Source organism: Rhincodon typus, chromosome 2, assembly GCF_021869965.1.
Source record: "Rhincodon typus isolate 14 chromosome 2, sRhiTyp1.1, whole genome shotgun sequence".
NCBI classification, from domain to species: Eukaryota; Metazoa; Chordata; class Chondrichthyes; order Orectolobiformes; family Rhincodontidae; genus Rhincodon; species Rhincodon typus.
Window position 1 is genome coordinate 97,465,456 of NC_063333.1, and position 22,710 is coordinate 97,488,165.

General features: G+C 39.4%; 1 protein-coding gene across 3 annotated transcripts in view; it reads left to right on the top strand.

Moving 5' to 3' along the window:
* Nucleotides 1-22,710, top strand: part of skap2 (src kinase associated phosphoprotein 2) — a 259,416-nt gene that overhangs the window by 6,791 nt on the left and 229,915 nt on the right. For all 3 annotated transcript variants that reach the window (XM_048613889.1, XM_048613882.1, XM_048613874.1), the window contains exons 2-3: nt 3,726-3,831; nt 4,574-4,599. In XM_048613889.1, coding sequence (XP_048469846.1) covers nt 3,726-3,831; nt 4,574-4,599 — 132 coding nt within the window. The remainder of the gene's footprint in view (nt 1-3,725; nt 3,832-4,573; nt 4,600-22,710) is intronic.

Consider the following 22,710-nt stretch of genomic DNA (forward strand, 5'->3'; position numbering starts at 1 on the left):
AAAGTATTAAAGAATGTATTTGCAGAGTATTTAGAAATACATAACATGATCAAGCAGAGTCAGCATTGCTTCGTGAAGGGCAAATCCTGCCTGACAAATTTATTAGAATTCTTTTGAGGAGTTAATAAGCAAGATAGATAAAGGGGAAGTAGTAGATATACCATATTTTGGATACTCAGATGGTGTTTGATTCTGTACCACACATTAGACTATTTAATAAGATAAGGTCCCATAGTGGAGGTAGTATATTAATATGGATAGAGGATTGGCTAACTAATAGAAGACAAAGAGTTAGAATAAAGGGGCATTTTCAGGATGGCAACCCATAACTAGTGATGTGCCACAGGATCTGTGCTGGGGCCGCAATTATTGACAATAATGTATTCATGACTTGGTTGAAGAAAGTGAATGTACCGTAGCCAAGTTTGCAGATAACACAAAAATAGATGTGGAGGCACTTGGTGAAGGTGACATAAATAGTCTGCAGAGGGATATAGACAGGTTAAGTGATGGGCAAAAGGTTGGTAGATGGAATATAATATGGGAAATATGAGCTTATACACTTTAGTAGGGATAATAGAGGAGCTGAATATAATTTAAGTAGGGACTAATGGATTTGGGAGTCCTCCTCCATGAATATCAAAAAATTCACATCCAAGTTCACTGGTTAATAGGGAATACAAATGGAATGTTGGTATTTATTTCAAAGGGAATGATGTATGAAAGCAGAGAGATTCTGCTGAGTCTATAATACACTAGTCAGACCACAGCTGAAATACTGTGAACAGTTTTGGGCCCCTGATCTAAGGAAGGATAAACTGGGGCATTGGAGGCAGTCCAGAGAAGGTTAACTAGGCTAGTACTGAGAATGGAAGGACTGTCTTATGGGGAGAGTTTGTGTAAATTGGGTCTACACTTTTTGGAATATCGAAGAATGAGAGGCAACCTTCTTGAAACATACAAGGTTCTTGGTGGACCTGGCAGGGTAGATACAGAAAGGTTTTTTTTTTTGGGAAATTCTAGAACAAGGGGACATAATCTGAGAATAAGGGGTCGCATGTTTAATACAGATGAAGGATTTCCTCTGAGGGTGGTGAATCTATGGACTTCTTTACTACAGAGGGCTGTTGAGGCCAGGTCATTAAGTACAATCAGGGCTGACATTGACAGGTTTTTTTTTCATCAATAAGGGAATTGAATGTTATGGGAAAACGGCAGGAAGTGGAGTAGAGGATTGTTAGGTCAGCCATGATCTCATGAATGGTGAAGTAGACTTGATGGGATGAATGATCTATTTCAGATTTTTTTGTATTCATTTGTGTGATGTGGGTGTCACTGGCTGTTTAGCATTTATGGCCTGTGTCTAGAAGGATGGTGAGCTGCGTCCTTGAACTACCCCAGTCCATGTGCTGTGGGCTTATCCACAATATGCATCGGGAGGAAATTCCAGGATTTTGACCCAGTGACAGTGAAGGGAAGATGATATAATTCCAAGTCAGAATGGTGAATCGCTTGGAAGAGAACTTGCAGCTAGTGGTGTTCCCATGTATCTGTTCCTAAGGTCTTAACATGCAAAAATTGTTGATCTGTACAGATAGCAGCTAGAGGCTACAAGAGAAACTTATCAGAAGCCATGGAAGCACTCGACTGTTGTTTTAGCCAAACCTTACAAAATCAGATTTTTGAGATCGTGGGGTCACAGATTGTTTTTGTCAAGTTTAAATTTTAACATTGGAAAAAGCTTGAACAGTTCAGAGCTAACAAAATTTGGCACAATTTACCTACCTGAGTGACCAACCTGAAAGTCCAGCTGCTAGCAGTCTGTGCAGTCAAGCTTTGCAGTCTGAAAATGAGAAGCTTGGACATTGCACTCAGACAATTGATAATCTCATCCAAGTGAAACAATTGAGAGATTTTAATGAAGGAAAAGGCCTCTTTTTCATAGAAGTGTTCAGAACTCTCAAGATCACAGTGAATGACAAGCTGAAAAACCCCTCTGGTACAATTACTGTGCCACGACCTAGCCTTTCAAAAAGAAATACTGAATGGACAGGGAGAACAAGAGTTTTTGGTCCCTTATTAATGGCAGAAATTGCCTCTGGAAAGAGATTGTCCTTTTAAATAACACACAAATCAGAGCAGCATACAATTTGTCTTTTGGTCTGCTTTGCCTTTGCATTCTGTTGTCCATGACAGTAATATCCTTCCTTCACATGGAGTACCTTTGTCCGCAAGTCAGCCTCCCATCACAGCAGGTATTAAAGTGATGCCGTTACCCATAGATTAAGAAATTCCTGTCTTGGAAGCAATGAAGAAGGCTTCATTTCTTTGCGTACAAAATAATCTTCAGGGTGCCCTTTGTTTTTCTTCCCATGTCTTACATCTGTCCCGAGATCAGAGAGCTAATCAGAGAGAGAATTTCACTTCCTTGTCATCATTTTAAAGAGGCTCTAATTACTTGAGTCTTGGAGTTCAACCTGCAATGAGCAGTCATTCTATTTCAGTTTGTTTTCCCACCAAGAAAATGACAAAGGAACGCATACATTCTACAGCTCTTCTAAGAAAACTGAGAATGCTGTTGGAAACTTGTGGGTTAAGGGAAGAGTGGTGAAATGGAGTAAAATGTTAAATGTTCATGGTAAAAAGAGCTTGTGGGAGGAATATAGAAAAGAGGGAATTGTACCTTGTTTATTCTAACTATATTACATATGAATGAAGAGTTAGGTCATAGTGATGTCAGATACTTGGAACTAGGACCTGGATTGTAGGGCTGCAAGGAAGGTGTCCTCTCTTAGCATCATCTTTACATAGTTATGTTCTGTTGCTTTTCATTCACAAGTGCAAATCTTGCATTACTACATTGGGCATTGTGAGTGATAGAGATGGGATTTTCATACATGCTAAATCTAACTTTAAAACTTAATGGTGCTTTCTATGACTGAATCTGTTGTCTGTTTGAGAGTAGGATTATTATGCCAGGTTTGTAAATGTAGTAGTGTAAATCTAAAGCAAAAATTGTGTTGTATAGTACAGTCAAATTTAATTGCCAGATCATTACCTTCACATTATAGTTGCGTGGTGGTGTGTCACATATGACTATTTTTACAAAGGCAACACAACTGATCAGGAAGGAACTTCTGAACACTGGAAGGGTAAAATCTGTCTGCCATGATTCAAGGAATATTTGCTATCACTTGCAATTGAATTATAACATGAATATTGTAGTGTGTAATGATAGATTTCCTGAACACCCTAATAATGCAAAGCAACTCTTATAATGAAACTTTTAGCATCATTATGCTAAAATAACAATAGTAATGATGCGTATAATTGTTTTGCATACAGTATGATGTGAATTCATTGATTTATAACTTTAGTTTTTCTCTTAATTTTAAATTCCATTTGGATTCCAGCTCACAAAATGCTTATCTTGATTCAGTCAATCTACAGATGACCTTCGGGTGGCTTCAAATGTTTGTGCATGTCATTGCTTTAGTTCCTAACTAAATTGCCTATACAATTTGCTAAATGGTTCTAACTTGAAATATGCTTGCTTTGAAGAATTTCCTACGTTGTTCTATATCTTTTGAATACTCAATTTTCAAATACAAATGAGTGAGTTGTATATCAGCAGCTAGTTGAAAGCACAACCTTTTCTCATTAAGTTTTATTGTTAGTTAATGAAATTGAGATAAATTTGCAATTTAAATATTCTTCATTTGCAGACACTGAAATATTTGTACTTGAAATATTAAAAGAAGAAAACCTGACTAAGAGGACAAAAGAAAAGAAAGATGCACTATTGAGAAAACTTAAGGTTGTTAAAACAAGGTAAATATTTTTGGTGTCGAATATTTTGCTGGTTTCAGATTGTTATACATGCTGAAGATGTTAAATGTATTGTGCTCAAGAATTCTGAGAATAATTGTCCCAAGTAAATATAAAGACAAAATGATTAGCATAAGATTGATTCAGAACAGACCTAACAGCTCAAAGCTTGGCATCTGAGATATTTCGACCATCAGCAGCAGGAGAATTGTAATATACACACTCTGTAACTTAAGATCTGATATAGTCCTCAATTCACCATCTAGCTAAAAGATTGTGGGAAAGGAAGAGGGTAGAGAAACTATTCATTAGCTGGTAAATGGTTGTGCTTATTGGAGCCCAATCATCTCTGATCCAGGACATCACTGCAGGAGTTCCTCAGGTTAATTTCATATGCCCAATATTCTTTTACTGCTATACTGATGACTTTCCCATCATGAGGAGGTTAAAACGAGGATGTTCGTTAATGATTGAACAGTTTTCAGTACCATTCATTTCTCCTCCAGACACTGAAGCATTTCATGCTAACTTTCAGGTTTGGACTGATGAACAGCAAGTAACATTCACTCCGCAATGACCATGTTTGACAGCATAGAATGTAACTATTTTATTTTATGTTAGGTTTGACTCCACCAGTGTGTAAGATAAGTATTCTAGCCTTAAGTTATAAAAGAATGCTGAGCATTTATTACAAATGTACAAAAGTGTTTGACTCAAGCTAATGTATTTACTATTTCTTTTCTAGCTATCCTCAGGAGTTCCAGGCAAAAGGTACATTCTTGATATCTTTTTAAAATAGATTTTAAGTTTGGAATCAATGAGTAGTTGGGGAAAAGAATTTCTTTACACTATCTTGTCCTACTCATTGAAGAAGCACTGGCTTCTCAGTTGATTTTCGTGTTCTACATATTACAATTTCAAAATGGCATTTTAGCAGTTAGAAGTGCAGTGATTCAACACATTAAACGATATAAAGCAAGAATGAAAATATGCCATTTAAACCTTCATATGCAGATTACAAACAATCTGCCCTGTAATTTACTCTAACTGCTCATTTACGAACTCTAAGGAAGAACACTACATGGATAGAAATTGTGTACTTACTAAATTATACATCTTTAGAAGGAGAAAGTAAACAAAGAGCCTTAGGAACAAAGAACAATACAACATGGGAACAGGCCGATTGGCCCTTCAAGCCTGCGCTGCCATACTTTGCCCTTCCGTACTAAAACTGTCTTCACATACACGATCCATATCCCTCTATTCCTTTCCTATTCATAAATTTGTCCAGGTGCTTCTTGAATGCTGCTTTTGTGTCTGCTTCCACTACCACCACCTCTGACAGCATGTTCCAGGCACTCAATGCCCTTTGTGTGAATTTTCTTTGCACATTTCCTTTAAACTCCACTCCACTCCACCCCAACCGTGCCCCCCCCCAACTTTGCACGTTGAACCTGTGTCCCCTAGTAATTGATCCCTCCACCCTGGGAGAAAGCCTCATACTTTCCACTCTATCCATGCCATTCACAATCATGGAACCCCTAAAGTGTGGAAACAGGCCATTAGACCCAATGGGTCTTTACCTGCCCTCCAAAGATCATCATACCCAGAACCATTCCCCTGTCCTATCCCTGCGTTTCCCATGGCTAACCCACCTAGCCTACACGTCCCTGAACACTATGGGCAATTTAAAATCTTTAGATTGTGGGAGGAAACTGGAGGAAACCAGAGCACCCAGTGGAAACCCATGCAGACATGGGGAGAATATGCAGACTCCACACAGACAGTCGCCCGAGGGTGAAATCGAACCCAGGTCCCTGGTGCTGTGAGGCAGCAGTGCTAATCACTGAGCCACCGTGCCACCTTAAACGAAGGCACCCAGTGTGGGGCAAGAGCCCACGACCTTGAAATTAAGAGTCTTGTGCTCTACCAATTGAGCTAGCCAGGCAATCTTATGACTTTCTATTAGGTTGCCCCTCAACCTCCTGCATTCCAGTGAAAACAAACCTCGTCTGTCCAACCTTCCTTCATAGCTAAAATCCCCCATACTAGGCAACATCCTGGTGAACCTTTTCTGTACCCTCTCCAAAGCATCCACATCCTTCTGGTAGTATTCCAAGTGTGACCTGACTAAAGTTCTATAAAGCTATAGCATAACTTCTCTATCCTTATATTCAATGCCCCTTCCAATGAAGCCAAGCATGCGGTGAGCCTTTTTTAATGCCTTATCCACCTGCACTGCCACTTTCAGTGATCTGTGGACCTGCACACCCAGATCCCTCTGCATATCAATACTCCGAAGGGTTCTGCCGTTCACTGTATAATTTCTATCTGTACTTGATTTTCCAAAATGCTTTACCTCACATTTGTCCAGATTAAATGCCATCTGCCATTTTTCTTCCCATGCCTCCAACTGATCTATATCCTGCTGTATCCTCTGACCATCCTCCTCACTATCTGCAATTCCATCAATCTTTGTATCATTTGCAAACTTACTAATTAGACCAGCTACATTTTCGTCCAAATCCTTTATGTAGATCGTGAACAGCAGAGGTCCCAGTACTGATCTCTGTGGAACACCACCAGTCACAGCCCTCTATTCCGAAAAGCATTCTTCCACCGCTACCCTCTGCCTCTTGTGACTAAGCCAGTTCTGTATCCATCTTGCCAGCTCATCCCTGATACCATATGACTTCACCTTTTGTACAAGTCTGCCACGAGGGACCTTGTCAGAGTCTTTACTGAAGTCCATGTAGACAATATCAACTGTTTTTCCTCATCAATCATCATTGTCACCTGCACAAACGTGATCAAGTCAATGAAGCACAACCACCCCGCACAAAACCATGCTGTCTGTCGCTAATAAGTCCATTTGCATCTAAATGCATATAGATCTTAGCCCTGAGAATATTTTCCAATAAGTTCCCTTCCACCAGCGTGAGACTCTCAGGCCTGTTATTTCCAATATTATCCCTGCCACCCATCATAAACAATGGGACAACATTGGCTATTCTCCAGTCCTCTGGGACCTCACCTGTGGCTATAGAGGATACAGAGATGCCTGTCAATGCTCTAGCAATTTGTTCGCTAGCTTCCCTCAATATTCTGGGTTAGATCCTATCAGGACCTGGGGGCTTATCTGCCTTAATACTTTTTAAGATGCGCAACACCTCTTCCTTTTTAATAGCAACTTGGCTTAGAAACTCAACACTCTCTTCCCTGAGATCATCCTCCACCAATTCCTTCTCTTCAGTGAATACTGACGCACAGTATTCGTTTAGGACCTCTCATACCTCTTCTGGCTCCACACATAGATTCCCTCCTTCATCCTCAAGTGGGTCAGCCTTTTCCCTGGCTACCCTCTTGCTTTTTAATATATGTATAAAATGCATTGAGATTCTCCTTTAATCCTGTTTGCTAATGACTTTTCATGACCCCCTTTAGCCCTTCTAATTCTTTGTTTAACTTCTTTCCTACATTCCTTATATACTTGAAGGGCCTCATCAGTTCCCATCCTCCTAGACCTTACATATGCTTCCTTTTTCTTTCTGACCAAGGTCATAACATCCCTGGTCATCCAAGGTTCATGTAACTTACCATACGTATCCTTCGTTCTTGCAGGAATGTACCTCTTCTGAACTGTTATCAACTGCCGTTTGAAATACTTCCATGTGTTTGATGTAGATTTACCCTCAAACAGCTGCCTCCAATTAAAAGTCTCCAGTTCCTGCCGAATATTGTTGTAGTTCACCTTCCCCCAATTTAGCACCTTCACCCGAGGATTGGTTTTATCCCTGACCGTGAGTATCTTAAAACTCATGGTATTAGGGTCACTACTCCTGAAATGCTCTCCCACTGAAACTTCATGCAGCTGCCGGGCTCATTTCCCAAAACCAGGTCCAGTATAACCCCTTCCCTGGTTGGACTGTTTACTTATTGTGTCAAGAATCCCTCCTGAATGGTCCTTACAAATTCTGCCCCATCCAAGCCCCTAGCATGTAGTAAGTCCCAATCAATACAGGGGAAGTTAAAATCACCCAACATGACAGCCCTGCTTTTTTTACATCTTTACAAAATCTGATTACATTTTCTCTCCTCTATCTCCCGCCGGCTGTTGGAAGGCATGTAGTGTACCCCTGGCATTGTGACTTCACCTTTCCTATTCCTGAGTTCTACCCATACTGCCTTGCTGCGCAAGTCCTCTGATGTATCCTCCCTTAGTACAACTGTGAGATACTCCTTTACCAGTAATGTAACTCCCCCACTCCTTTTATCTCCCTTTCTATCAACCTGAAACTTATAAATCCTGGGACATTCAGCTGCAGGTCCTGTCCCTCTTTCAGCCAAATCTCTGTAATCACAACAATGTCATAGTTCCAAGTGCTAACTAAAGTTCTAAGTTCATCTACCTTACCTATTACACTTTTCTCTTTGAAACACATGCATTTCAGACCACCTCCCTTGCTCTTTTCAGCAGTGTTTCCCTTCCTGTTCTTGTTCTTAGTATTGCTTGCCTTGGTTTCTACTTCTCCCTCAATTTCTGCATCTATTACCCTATGCTCCTGGTTCCCATCCCCCTGCCACACTAGTTGAAACCCTCCCCAACCACTTTACCAAGTATTCCCCCCCCCCAGGGATATCAGTCCTAGTCCTGCCCAGGTGTAACTTGTCCAGTTTGTACAGGTCCCACCTCCCCCCCGAACGAGTCCCAATCCCCCACAAATCTGAAACCGTCTCCTTCACACCATCTTTTTCAGCCATGTGTTCATCCAATATATCCTGCTGTTTCTACTGTGACTAGCTCGTTGCACTGGTTGTAATCCTGAGGTACCTTTGAGATCCTACATTTCAACTTTCTTCCTAGTTTTCTATATTCCGCTTTTTAGGACCTAATCCTTTCATTTAAACCTATGTCGTTAGCACCAACATATTACCATGACTACTGGCAGTTCACCTTCCCCCTCCAGAAGGTCCTGCAGCCACTCCGTGGCATCCAGGACCCTAGCACTAGGGAGGCAACACACCTTCCTTGACTCTCGTTTGCGGCCATAGAAACGCTTGATTGTTCCCCTTCACAATTGATATAAACTTTGGTACAAACAACTTTAAGAATGAGGGGACACGTTTTAAAAAAAAAAGCATGTGAGCTCTTAAATCTGAAAAATCGTAAAACTCAGTACAGAGGTAAACAGCCAATCTTAATGATAGACTAAGACAAATTATTGATTAAGCTGCAAATAAGTTGCAATTTTGCGCACTCTTGATTAAAGACAAGGCTACTTAAAGTGTATAAAAGAGATTCAATAGGATGGTACCAGACTTTAGTTATGAAGTGGTACTAGAGCAATTGAGGATCTTACCATTAGAGCAGAGAACTGAAGATCTGCCTTAAATTCTCCAAAAGTATGAAGCAACATGAGAAAAATATGGAGAAACCTATTGTTGATGATTAAGTGTTGATAGAATAAAGGGAGAGTTAGAATATGGTTTCTTTTGTAAGCAAAACGTTGTTACGACATGGAATTCTCCATCCATGACTATGGTGACAACAGAATGATTTTTAAAAGAAAATTGTAAAAATAATTGAAAAAGGAATTTCAGTGGGTATGGGGAGGAGAGATAGTATGGTACTAACGGATATTTCTTTGAGAATTGCTTTGAGAACTCCACGCATGCTGTAAAATAGGGATTTATCATATTCCTGAAGGGGACATTCCATTATCTATAATTTTATCCATCTCCCATTTCTGCAGAATTCAATCTTTTCCTGCTCGCCTTCATGGAAAATATTTTTTGACCTCAGTTGTGCATGAAACACTGTGTCACGCTGTTCCTTAGCATTAGTATCTGTGCTTGTTCCTGTAATCTCCAATCTTAATGCACTTCATGCGTGCTATTGGATTTTAAAAATGCTCAGTACTTCTCTAGTTGTAGTAAAATGCCTCATCTAATGAAAAGTGTTAATGAATGCTGAAAAGGGCAGTAATTCTGAACAATCTAAAATTTTGCTGGTTTAGGGAGAGGAACGGGGTGTAGTTGCTCCCTCTGCTGGTCAAACCTTAACCTTATTTATATTCTCAGACTTTATATGAGTTGTGTCAATCAATGGCTGTTGTAATTGGTTATTTCTAGTACCTTTTTAATTTTAGTAATAGTGTATTTCTGTTTCACAAAAGTGTTTGTGAATATTAAAATGCATATGGAGGTTGTGCAATCAGAGATTTTCCTGAATTGTAATGCATTGTGATCTGTAACTGAAGCGTTTTGGGAGTTGGTGTTTTCTGAATAGTTGACTATATTAAACGCTTTGTATTATCAGATGAATCATATTGTTTTTTAATTAACTTCATAACTTTTATTAATGTGTCTTTTGTGAATTTAAGAGGGAGAGAAAAGCAATGTGATGCAACTTGTTCTTGTTAACATCTTTAACTGACACCTTGCCAGTGAACTATTTTTTCTAATTATCTACTGTGCTCAGTGTATTTGCCTTCTTACAATAAACATTTTTAAAAGTTGTACCTTTATATGCAAATTTTGCTAATGCTAGGAACTGTTTATTTTAATGATGATGATGTGGTAGGTTATATTGTCCCTATTTTATCCTTTTCTATGCATCATAAATCTATAGATGGAATAGTGCTGGTATCTAAATCTTGCAATAGATTTTGTTGATCCTGGCAACAGCAGAATTGACTTTTCTCCCAAGATACCACTTGAGGAGGTGATGACCTTTATAGCCTGTGGCCACTGGTATGAGGGTCACAGCTTGAGGTCAGCAAAAGCTTGTGTGAAACTACAGGAAGACGTCTGTTATCTACCAGCTGTAGACCTGGAATTGATCCTTAATAACTTGTATCTGTGTTTCTTGATAGGCTAAGAAGGTAATGACAATGCAGCAGTTTGATAGTCTAACCAATCAGATTGATGAAGTGGGAACTGAGACTTTGGTGATTGTAGTTATTGCATTCGGTCAAACTGAATATATTCAACCATGGGTGGAGTTCAAATTTGTGTCGAGGCAACTTTAGAAGACTGGTTTTAATTTATATGGTTAAGTGCAATTAGATATACACTATTGGTAAGTTAAATGTAGAATGTATTTGATTACTAAATTTGTCTTGGTGTAACTTTTGGCTAGCATTATCCTTTGTTGTTTACTGCATTATTTTGAGGAGTTTTATAGCATTTCATAAAAATTTATTTTCATTGCATTGATTTATTGCTAACTCAGGGATGACATAGTACTAAGGGCTGAAATGTTTTGGGTGCCTTACGTTGTACAAGTCAAAACCTCACAATGACAACCCAACCGAAGACGTGGGTGAGGTGATTGTGAACAAAAGTGTTTAAGTTATACAAGATAGTTCACAGAAAGTGTCAACACCTTCATTAGCTGGCAGTTCTAAAGAGCAGATTCTTACAGCATACTTCAATTCAGTGTAAATTTTAATTGAATAGATATACTTTTGGGGTTGAATAATGAATAAAAGTAGATCCATTAAATTAGCTGAATGTAAGTATGCTAGTGAAAAATTGTCAACTGGCTAGCTTAAGCAATTTATGACTAAGGTCAAGTCATTATTATAAGCACAGAATGTAAGTATTGTTGGAGGATAAATGTTACAACATAAAACTGGATTGACGAATAGTTTGTTGGCTGGCTGCATAGCAACTACAGTCTTGGCTCAGGCTTCTGTGACAGATTTTTGGCTGCAGTTGTGAGCTAAATGTTTACAGCTCCACGTGGTTCAAAGTGGTGACATCTTTTACTGCACTAATATAATACTGTTAAAGTAACTAAATGTCCACTCTGAGATCGACCTGTTTTTAAAATTTATTTTTATGACCGAGGATATTATATCTTTCTTTATAAGGGGCTAATAAAGATGCCTGTTTAAAAAATATGCCTTTCTTAGAGTTTTAAAAGTACGGTGAATCATGTCATTTTTGCTGTATGCCACATGCTGATAGGTAATTTCTAAATTGATATTGCTTCAAAATACAATTTGTTGATATAGAATAAAATCCAACACCTGCCTATGAGGAGTTTCCAGTTCTACTTAATTTTCCAATTAAAGAAATACAAAATTATGTTCTGTATCTAGAGTTTGTATCATCAAATTTTATATTTTGTAATATTGTTGTATAACGTTTTTAGGAAGTCATAATTCCACTGCCTAGGTTGAAGCTAATTCAAAAACATACCTATTTTGTGTATGAAGATGAGTGGTCATGAGTGCTTCTCATTTACTTATATTGACAGTTTCATATTTTCCAGAACTATTTTCGATTATGAAAATAATTGTTGACATCTGTTAAATCTAGCCGATAATTATATGGTGCGATGCAATGTTCATTCCTAGAACCTAGATTTGAATGATATTGAGATTTATGGGATGACGTTTCCATGGTTACTCATAAATTAACAATTTTTAATTGGCATAATTCAGTTCAATGCTAATTAAGTCATCTCACTGAAGGATCAAATTGATTAATTTTTATTGTCACGGGTACCAAAGTACAGTGTAAAGCTTTGTTTATAAGCAGTACAGGCAGATCATAGTAAACAAGGATGCACAGATCTAAAAGACTTAGACAGAGGCATATGGGTTACATTGCAGATATCAATGTTAGAAAGAAACAACACTGCAGAAATTGCAAATGTAACACTGGTATTGCAGAGAGCAATCTTTCTGAGAGTGCAACACACCTATAAAAAGAGACAACAAGGTGCAGGGCTGGATGAACACAGCAGGCCAAGCAGCATCATAGGAGCAGAGAGGCTGACGTTTCGGGCCTAGACCCTTCATCAGAAAAAAAGTTCTTTTAAATGTATCCAGCTTATTCCACGTGCATTGCAATTGGTAGCTGATATTTTGAAAGATTCCCAGTTTTCACATTCTTCATATTGAGCTTTTTGTTGATGCAATCAAAAATGTAAATTGAAGCTGTTCCTAAAGATTGCGACTGTGTGTTTTGGTAGTGCCTGATGTGACTCAGTAAAGATGTGATCACTGACTTGTGCCATTTCCTTCAACCTAACTTAGCCTTTGCTCTGGTGTGAGGCTGTAACTACCTGCGGCCACAAAGGTGACGCTTTCCCTCGATTTGTTAATCTTAGCTTCCGTATAGACTCAACTGGGAGATGTTGCCAACATTTCTCTGTGTTGAGCATCCCAGGTGCGCACAGAAACCATCTATCACAAATTAGGATAATTGTCTTCACTGGAACAGGCTGAAAAGGTACAAACCATTGTCTATGCATCCAAGTGACTCTGTCGGCCTACAATATCAATTAGTGAGTTACAGGAACTCCAATGGCTTCCATTCCATAAATCTGCAGTTAGAGTGTGACGCTACCTGGACCTTCATTACTTAATGCACACCATTAAAGCACCAACCAAAATGCAGCAGTCCTGCAGCAGTTGACGTTATGCCCAATAATTCAAAGCTCCTGGCAGAAGCACAAGCTGTCTGCTCGGGGATAAAAACTAACACACACGTACATATGGGTGATAGCCCCTTTTGCCATCTCAATGTGTGGGCAGGCCAAGCCTGTAATGACAAAACTGCTTGGAATATCATTGAGCATGCATTTGCCTTACTGAAATGATGGTTTCACTGCCTTAACCACTCTGTGAAGCAGGGTGCACCACAATACATGCCAGAGCACTTCTCAAAATTTATGCTGGTTTGCCACATCTTCTATAATCTCCACTATGACAGTACAGCATACTTTAAGGGACCTGAAGACTAAACATGGAAGTTGGACCTTGCTATAGTGTCATCAATCTGGGTTGGCTGGTTCTGATGCAACACAGTTAATTTTGTTATCCTAAGAGATAACATGTTTTGCACTAGGTCATTGCCACTATCACACCTCAGCAATCTGAGAAGTCTCCCCCATTCCCTCACTGCATTACTTGCCTGAATTGTGTATCTCTAGACCTTTTACCATCATCAATGGAAACAGCTTTTCTTATCCACATTACCTAAACCTGTCATAATCCTGTGCATTTTATATCAAAATTTCCCTCAACCTCTAAATTAACCTCATAGCTTAAATCCCACCTCAGTGGCTGGAAGGGGCTCCAAACTCTGCACAATTCCACTTTCCATCTGGACTATCTGCAGCCCACGTGCTGCTGGTGACTCATCACAAATCCCAACTCTATACTAGCCTCTGAAGTGCATCTACTGCCACTATAGATGCACTGGTAGCTGCAGATGTAAGATCAATGGACAGTTCTTTCTCATCACTGCTATGTGGCTGCTCTTCCTCTGTGTGAGTATGTTGTGTTTGTCGAGGTGGGAGTTCTTGGGTATCTGAAAGCTTTAAAGCAAAAGGAAAGGATTAGGTTAAGGGATGGGCATGGAAAACAAAGTGAGGAGGTTTTCGGTCACACTTTCTGCACTTTTACTTTGTACCATATCTCGGGGAAAGGATAAAGAGGCAGGTGAGAAGGATCTTAAGGCAGCAACATAATTCCTCTTTGATCTTGACAACGTGGGACACTGCTTATTCTATTGCGATGCCCTATGATTTGGTGTACCAACTGCTCTATTGAATTCAGTTGTTGGGGTTGAGACAGCACTCTGACCTCACTCCTGACTCTTCCTCCCGTTTATGGATGATCTTTTTCTGCTGGAGTGAAAAGAGATGCCATTGGTTGTGTAATGCTTTGTTTGAGTTATGTGCCTGTCATTTTTGAATGTCCAGTGATATGAACCTGGCATTGGTGCGATTGAGTGAGGTGGAGTATTTGAAGTTTAAGTGAGAGTTTTGAGTGCTACTGGGTGAGTGATGAGAAGTGGTGCATTGAATAGCATGAGAGGATGGTGATTTTAAGGGTATACGAGGTGGTGATATGAGGATGCATTTGCTGATGATGACAATGATGTAAAGTTTTGAAACTACTTCAGGCACTGCTGCCAAGTCTTTGAGGACTGGATTTCTGGCAGTAACTTCTATTGCTACCTGTTTCCTTTCCCTTGAGAGGGTGTAATCTGACGGCTTCCCCACCACTTGCAAAAGCATTGCCAGCCTTCTTTATGTGATGTCCGCCTTCAGCAGGCAGGTTGTGAATCATAACCTCAAGCAATCTTTAGTCCTGAGTCTTTCCAATAAGAAAGAAGAGTATATACATCTAAGTGGTGTTTACAGTTGGTTGGAGAAGGGTCTCGGTTGTCTCACTCGCTCCTTTTGCAGGATTATCCCACACAGCATTAAAGAAAAAGAATTCCTGATTTCATTACCCTTCGAGAATCTCATGGATGAGCGTGTAGTTCCACCAGTGAGAATAATCATTGCATCAGCTATTCTTTCATTTGCCATGTAAGAATCTTCCTTTTGTAATGATAATTCTTTTAGTTGAATATCAGATTAATCTAGAATATGTCCACAAGCCATTTATAATTCGTTTTCTCTTAAAATAGTTAAAACATTGCATGTCTTTTGAATTTTCATTTTATTTGATGGGATGGGATTATCTAAACAGAAATGTGATCTGGTACTGCTGAGAACCAGACAGTGGGAAGGAATTCAGGCAATAGTCCCTGTCCTCTAACTTTGAGATCTGAGCATCAGTGAAAGGCTTCCTATTATTGCCCACCTCTAATTGCCATTGGAAATCTGGTGGCAAGCGTTGTTCTAGGTAGTGGCGCTCTGGAAGTAGAAGGTACTATCAAAGAAGCCTTGGCAAATTTTTGCAGTGCATTTTATAGATGATGCATACTGTTACCACTGTAGACTGATGGTAGCGAGAGTGAATGTTTATGATGATGGGTGGAGTGTCAGTCATGTGGTCTTCTTTATCCTGGGTGATAAGTTTTTTGGGTGTTGTTGAAGATACAACCATCCAGGAAAGTCAAGAGTATTTTGTCATAATTCTGACTTGTGCCTTGCAAATCGGAGACAAAGTGCTGTCCAATTGTGGAATCATATCTGATAGCTGTTCGTTTCAGGTTTTGTGCACAACAAGCCCATGCTTTCAATGTACTCTGCCTGTTATGAATGTCTAAAGGAGCGTGCTGTTTGATTCAACCAGCCCATTTTTTTTCTTTATTCACTCATGGGCGTGGAGCTGGTCAGCATATATTACCCATCCATAGTGCCCTGGATAAGGTGGTAGTGAGCTGCCTTCCAGAGCTGCAGCAGTCCGTGTACTGTTGGTAGACCCACAATGCCATTAAGGAGGGAATTCCAGGATTTTGACCCAGAGGCAGTGAAGGAAAGACAATATATTTCTAAGTCTGGATGGTGAGTGACTTGGATGGAAACTTAAAAGTGATGGTGTTCCCATGTATCTGCTGTCCTTGTCCTTCTAGGTGGGAGTGGTCGTGCGTTTGGAAGGTGCTGCCTTGGGACCTTTGACAAATTTCTGTAGTGCATCTTGTAGATAGTACACACAGCTGCTGTTGAGCATCAGAGCTGAAGGGATTGGAGGTTTGTGGATGTGGTGCCAATCAAGTGGGCTGCTTCTTGGGGTATATGTCCTATTTATCTGGATGCTTGTGAATACTAAAATTCATAGATGTCACTGTGCAGTTGTGTGATAGGCAGAATGTGCTGAGTGTATTAATAACTGTACTAACAGTCACTTTAAGATATTCAATCATGCTTGTGAAGCACCTCATTTATGCTTGCTTGAAGCTCACCACCATGATCTTTGCATACAACAGGAATATGTTCAAGTCTTGTACCTTTTTTGAATTATCAGAGTGCTTGGGGAGCCTGCAGTTCCTTGTTGTTTTCCCCACGGCAATGTCTCACCCAAACAGTGTTGACTTGCCAACCAATCAGCACCCTTTTCTATGGTATAAGTAGTTGTGATTGTTTGAATTTTGGGGGCATTTTCATACTTTGTCTTGTTGGGTGCAGGATGAAAACCTTTGGCATCATGTTTCTCTTTTCAGTAGTATTCAAAATGAGATTTGCCCTTGTTTTTATTTTTGGACAAACAAAGCTGAGCAGTTTTCCATCTGGTCAGGTAGATGACAGTCTTTTAGCTGGCTGGAACAGGAGGACTAGAGGTGTGGCTAGTACTAGAGCACTAGCTTCAGCGTTACAACTGAGGTGTTATCAGGCCCCATATTTTCACTGCATCCAACTTAGCTGTTCTGTCTCTCATGGAGTCGATTGCATTTGAACACAGGAAAGGAGTAGGCTGTTTAGCCCTTCAAGTCTCTTCTGCCATTTTAAGAAGATGGCAGTAGAGCTGTGACCTAACCTGTTGCCCATATTTGCCTTGAATCCCAAATGCTTCAGACTAACAAAAATCTATCAATCTCGGGTTTAAAATAATAAATGATCTAGCATCAATTATCATTTTGGGAAGGAAGTTTCAAACTTGTACCAGCTATTGAGCAAGAAGTCTTTAATAATTTTATATTTGAGAGTCTGGTTTTAGTCTACTGTAGACTGTTTTCTACTTTAAGTTGGAACACCTTTAAGAAAGGCGCAGGTGATTAGTTAGCAGCTGAAAGCATTTAAATGGACACCATTTGCACAGCCTCATAGGGCTGTTGTGGTATAGTGGTAGTGTCCCTAACCTCAAGCCAGGAAACCTCAAACCCCACCTGTCCCAAAGGTATATAATAACATTTCTGAACAGGTTGTTGAGAAAATATCTAGCATAGCCTCACGGAAACTGTAACAGCTGCACTACAAGGCAAAAAGGTAGTAAAACTTGGGGGATGGGAGAGAAAAGTACAGTACAATAAAAGCCAAAGGTGGTCACACTTTGGCAATAAGTTAGCAGATCTGAACCAGTTCAGATATGATTGGATATCAGAGCTCCAGCAGTAAATTAGACCCTTGAGGGAAAAGGGTGGAAAACTTATTTGAATGGTGCAGAACCCAGTTTGATAGGCTGGAAGTAATAAAATTGAAGTACATACCAGTAAAACAAGTATCACTGCAGTTAGAAAACATGCATAAGATTCTGCAAAAGTTTAAAATGAGGCCATATTTCATACTGAATTTGAGAATATTGGAAACAAATTTAAACATTATAAGTCCACTGCAGACGAAAACCAGCAATAAAGCATTTCAGAGGCAACAAAAATTTTATTAGAAAATCAGAATATTTTAATTGTGGAAAAGAAGAGTCAACTAGACTTGTTAGCTTGCTGTCTCTCCATGGATGCTGCCTGACCTGCTGTGATCTCCAGCATTTGTTGTTTTCAGTGTGAATACACTACTTGGATGGGCAAAGCACAAATCGTTCTGACAAGAGGGAGAAAGGGGAAAACTTTCCGTTCTGTTCAAAATAGCATGAAATGTGCACAGAACAAGCAAAAAGGCAGGAATCCTTCATTTTGGTTTCTACAGCTGGGAACTTCAGAAAAAAATGATAACTTTTGAGAAGCTTTTAAAATAGTTTAAAATGCTTTATTAGAAGATCTTTGATCAATTTTAAGAATTTAAACAATTTTAAAAATACAAGTATTTGACAAGAAAAGTATTCCAGGCTTGGAAACAATAAAGCATTGCAGAACAACTAATAAATGCAATTTAAAACTTTGTTGGAAGTATTTGATACCGTTCAATGGTAGCCCAAGACTGGTAAATAAAAAGCTGCAAAGACACTAGCAAGTTCTACAGTGATTTTAAGTTTAAACTGTATGTCTAAATAGAAGGCAAACTAGTAGAACAGCAGATTTAAAACATTACTGAAAGTATATAGGTGGAAAATACACAATAATAAGCCTAATTACTGAGTCAATGAGAAATAGACAAAAGCATTCTAATTCCTAGCAGATTTAACATCAGCGATGGTCTTAAAAGAACATATAAGAATTCATGGAGAAAATAATGCATGAGATACAGAATTGTTGCAAAATTGTATATCAAATCAGAAACAGAACAAGTTAATGGCACTGCTACATTTAGTAGGTCCTGCAGCTGATGTTGTAAATAACCAAAAAATAAAAGAAGATGGAGAGACTTTTGATGATATGATAAAATCTTTCAACAATTACTCTAATTTAAGAACAAATAGAAGTCTTGAATGGGCAAGATTTAACAGAACAATTCAACTTCAAGGAGAGATGTCAATAATTTTGTTAATGATCTCTAAAGTTTACTTGACATCTATGAATACGATGTCTTGCAATTAGAATTCATAAGAGAAAAAATTGTTGTCAAGAATATTTGTTCAGATCATTTAAAGTTACAAGGGAGAGCTAACTTTGGTAAAAGCTATCCCAGATCAATTTGGAAGCAGAGGCTTCCCATCAAATGGGGAAGTTAGGTATGGTTTGAAGATAGTCAAATCTCTTTTGGAAAAATTAAGATATCTTTTACAGCTCATTAAATTACTGGCCCTTATGGCTTATCATTATCAGAATTATTGATGGGGAGAAAACTGAATACTCCATTTTACCAAAACGGTTAATTCCACCATTAAGTCCAAAGGATTATAAAAATTCTTTTCAACAAAGCGCAAAACTTATCAACATCGCCAGGCTATTCACTAGCTGTGCAATAGTTGAACCAAGGACAACAGGTGTGGATAAGGGACCTCTACAGGAATATATGGTTGCCCAAGGGTGGGCAGACCTGCAACAATAGTAAATTGCCCATACAGCAGAGGGTGTTTTAAGGTAGAGCCTTAAGGATTTTTGCATCGCTGTACAGCCATTGTCCATTAATGCTTTACTGAGGCAAACACAGTGAGAAATGAATGGTATTGGTTCATAGACTACTCGAGCTAATGATCAACATCAAGCCAGCAGTCCTCAAGCCTGTTCTTCTAAATTTGAAGCAAGTGTGTTACGGAAGAATTGTGAAGCCTTCAAACTGCTTTGACGTCTGAGACTTGAGGGGAGAAGGAGTAGTGATGAACATAATATTATTCTTTATACCTCTGTTTAATTGGTTAATAAGAAGAACCAGTGGGGGTAGATGTATAAAGTAATGGAAATGAAAGGGTTAATCTGAGCTAAGCTGTTTGTCTGCCCACTCTGATCCGTAAGGCAGCCACAATGTGGAGCATTGGGCATTTTGGGCAAAGAATGCAAAGAACATTACAACACAGGAACAGACCCTTGTGCCCACCAAGACTGCGCCAACACATGATGCCTTTCTAAACTAAAAAGCCTTTTGCCTCTACATGGTCTGTACCTCTCTCCCTGCCTATTACTATATCTGTCAAGGCGCCTCTTAAAAGTTGCTATTGTATCCGTCTCTACCACCACCTCTAGCAATGCATTCTAGGCACTTACCACCCTCTGTGGGGGGGAAAAAAAACTTGCTTTTCACGTCTCCTTTAAACTTACCCCCTTTTGCCTTAAACCTACGCCCCCTAGTAATTGATATTTCTACCCTGGAGGAAAAAGAATGTGACTATTGATTCTATTTGTGCCTGTCATAATTTTGTAAACTTCAGTCAGGTCACCCCTCATTCTTCAACATTCAAATGAAAACCGTCTAAGTTTTTCCATTGCTCCTCATAGCTGATACCCTCCAAACCAGGCAACATCTTGGTAAACTGTTTCTGTATCCTCTCCAAAGCCTCCGCATCCCTCTTGTAGTGTGACAACCAGAAACGTACACTATATTCCAAATGTGGCCTAACTAAAGTTCTATACAATCACAACATGACTTGCAATTTTTAATACTCTATGCCCCAACCGAGGAAGGTAAGCATGCTGTATGACTACTTGACCACCTTATTACATATGTTGCCACTCTCAGGGAATTGTGGAACCTTAAACCTCGACCGTCTGTGTATTGATGCTACAAAGGGTTCTGCCATTCACTGTGTACTTCCCACCTGCATTAGATTTTCCAAAATGCATCACCTTGCATTTGCCCAGATTAAACACTATCTCCCATTTCTCTGTCTGAGTCTACTGCCAGTCTAGATCCTGTTGTATCCTCTGGCAATCTTCCTCTCTATCCACAGCTCCCCAATCTTTGTGTTGTCTGCAAACTTACTAATCAGGCCACCTCCCTTCTCCTCGATCATTTTTATATATGTATATATAAACAGGGGCCCCAGCACTGATCCCTGCAGAGTATCACTGGTCACACATCTCCAATCAGGAAAACGCCCTTCCACTGCTACTCTTGTCTTCTATGACAGAGCCAGTTCTGTATCCATCTTACCAGCTTGCCGCAATTCCGTGTGATTTATCCTTTTGTGTTGGCCTGTTATAAGGGACCTTGTCAACGGCTTTGCTAAAGTCCATACAGGCAACATCTACTGCCTGGCAATTGGAGGCAGTTTGGGCGGATGTCACTTGGAATCTGGCATGGTTTTCTATTGGTGGCGCATGTCTTGCCTAGTAGTAGTTACTATACCCAAGAGTTAATGTAACCCATGTATAGTTACTTAGATATAATAAACTGCATCTTACTATCGAAGATGAGAGCTTATTTGACTGAGAGTTATTCATGGATCATCCTCCACCAGATGTTTACTAAATCCCTAGGCTAGCATAGTAAGAAGGCTTGGTGGCAGCACTGTGCCCTGTCCACAAGTTATTGATAGCCATGCAATCACATCACTGTTATAACATTGTCCTCCTTGCGTCCGTGCAGGATAGAAATGGTCATCCCCTTGTGGGTGAGTTAAAACTTCAGTATACTTGTAAAATACTGTTTGTGTCAATAGGATGCTGGAGAGTGTCAGCTATTGAAGACAGGTTGAACAGTCTGAGGTTGTTTGCCATACAGCAGGGACGATTTAGAAGGACATGATTGAGATGTTTACAATTGAGGGGTTTAGATAGGGTAAACAGGAAGAGGCTTTCCCCTTGATGGAAGGATCAGTGAACAGTGGACATAGGTTTAAACCAAGATGCAGAAGATTTAGAGGAGATATGAGAAGAATCTTTCACCCAGAGGGTGGTTGGAATCTGGAACTCACTGTCTGTAAGGCAAAGGCAGAAACTCTTATAACATTTAAGAAGTATTTAGACATGCACTTGCAATGCCAAGGCATACAAGCCTGTAGACCATGTGCTGGAAAATGGGATTAGAATAGATATGTGGTTGTTTTTGACTGGCATAGAAGCAATAGGCTGAGAACCTTCTCCTGTGCTATAAATCTCTCTGAAATCATGTAATGCATATAGCTATGCTTTTGTTAAGTTTTGAACTTGTTTCAAACATAACATTTGCTGCTGTTGGGTCCTGGTGTTGCAGTAATTTTTGATGTTTTACTTACAAATACAGATTTGCTTTTCCCTAAACTGTACCAACTTTATTTAATCTCCTGAGGTGGAGAATAGTTGGGGAAAAAACACGACAAGGAAGGTGATACTTTTTCATGATATTTCCAAAGTAACCCAGAAAATAAATAGCAATGTAAAGGTGTATTTATGTAAATGTACATCCCAGTTTTGTCTTAGTATGAAGCACCATTATTAACTTCGTATCTTTCTTAAACTGGCTCTGGAATCAAATGTGTTAGACTTCCTTCCATCTCTGGCAAGTCCCTAACTTTAGATTCAGGCTTATTTATTCTGTAATGGCAATGTAACATTAACTGCTTTTAATCAGATCCTTTTCCACATTCACCATTATGTAGGGAAAATGATTTTCTGTAAGATTGTACTTGTGTCCTCTGCTTTTGCATTCAATTTAAATTAACCTGCATGCCTGCAAAGGTTTTATGCAAGTGGATCATATACAATCGTTGAAACCCTACAGTGTGGAAAGAGGCCATTTGGTCCATCAAGTCTACACCGACCATCCAAAGAGCATGGAATTGATTCCAGGCCCTTGGCACTGTGAGGCAGCAGTGCAAGCACTGTGCCACCACAACGTGTCCTTTTAATTTTCTCGCTGACAAAAATATATTTAATATTTCACTGAGCTCCCAAGTGGTGGAAATTACCTCCTTGTCTGAAAACTCCATTAGTGTCAGT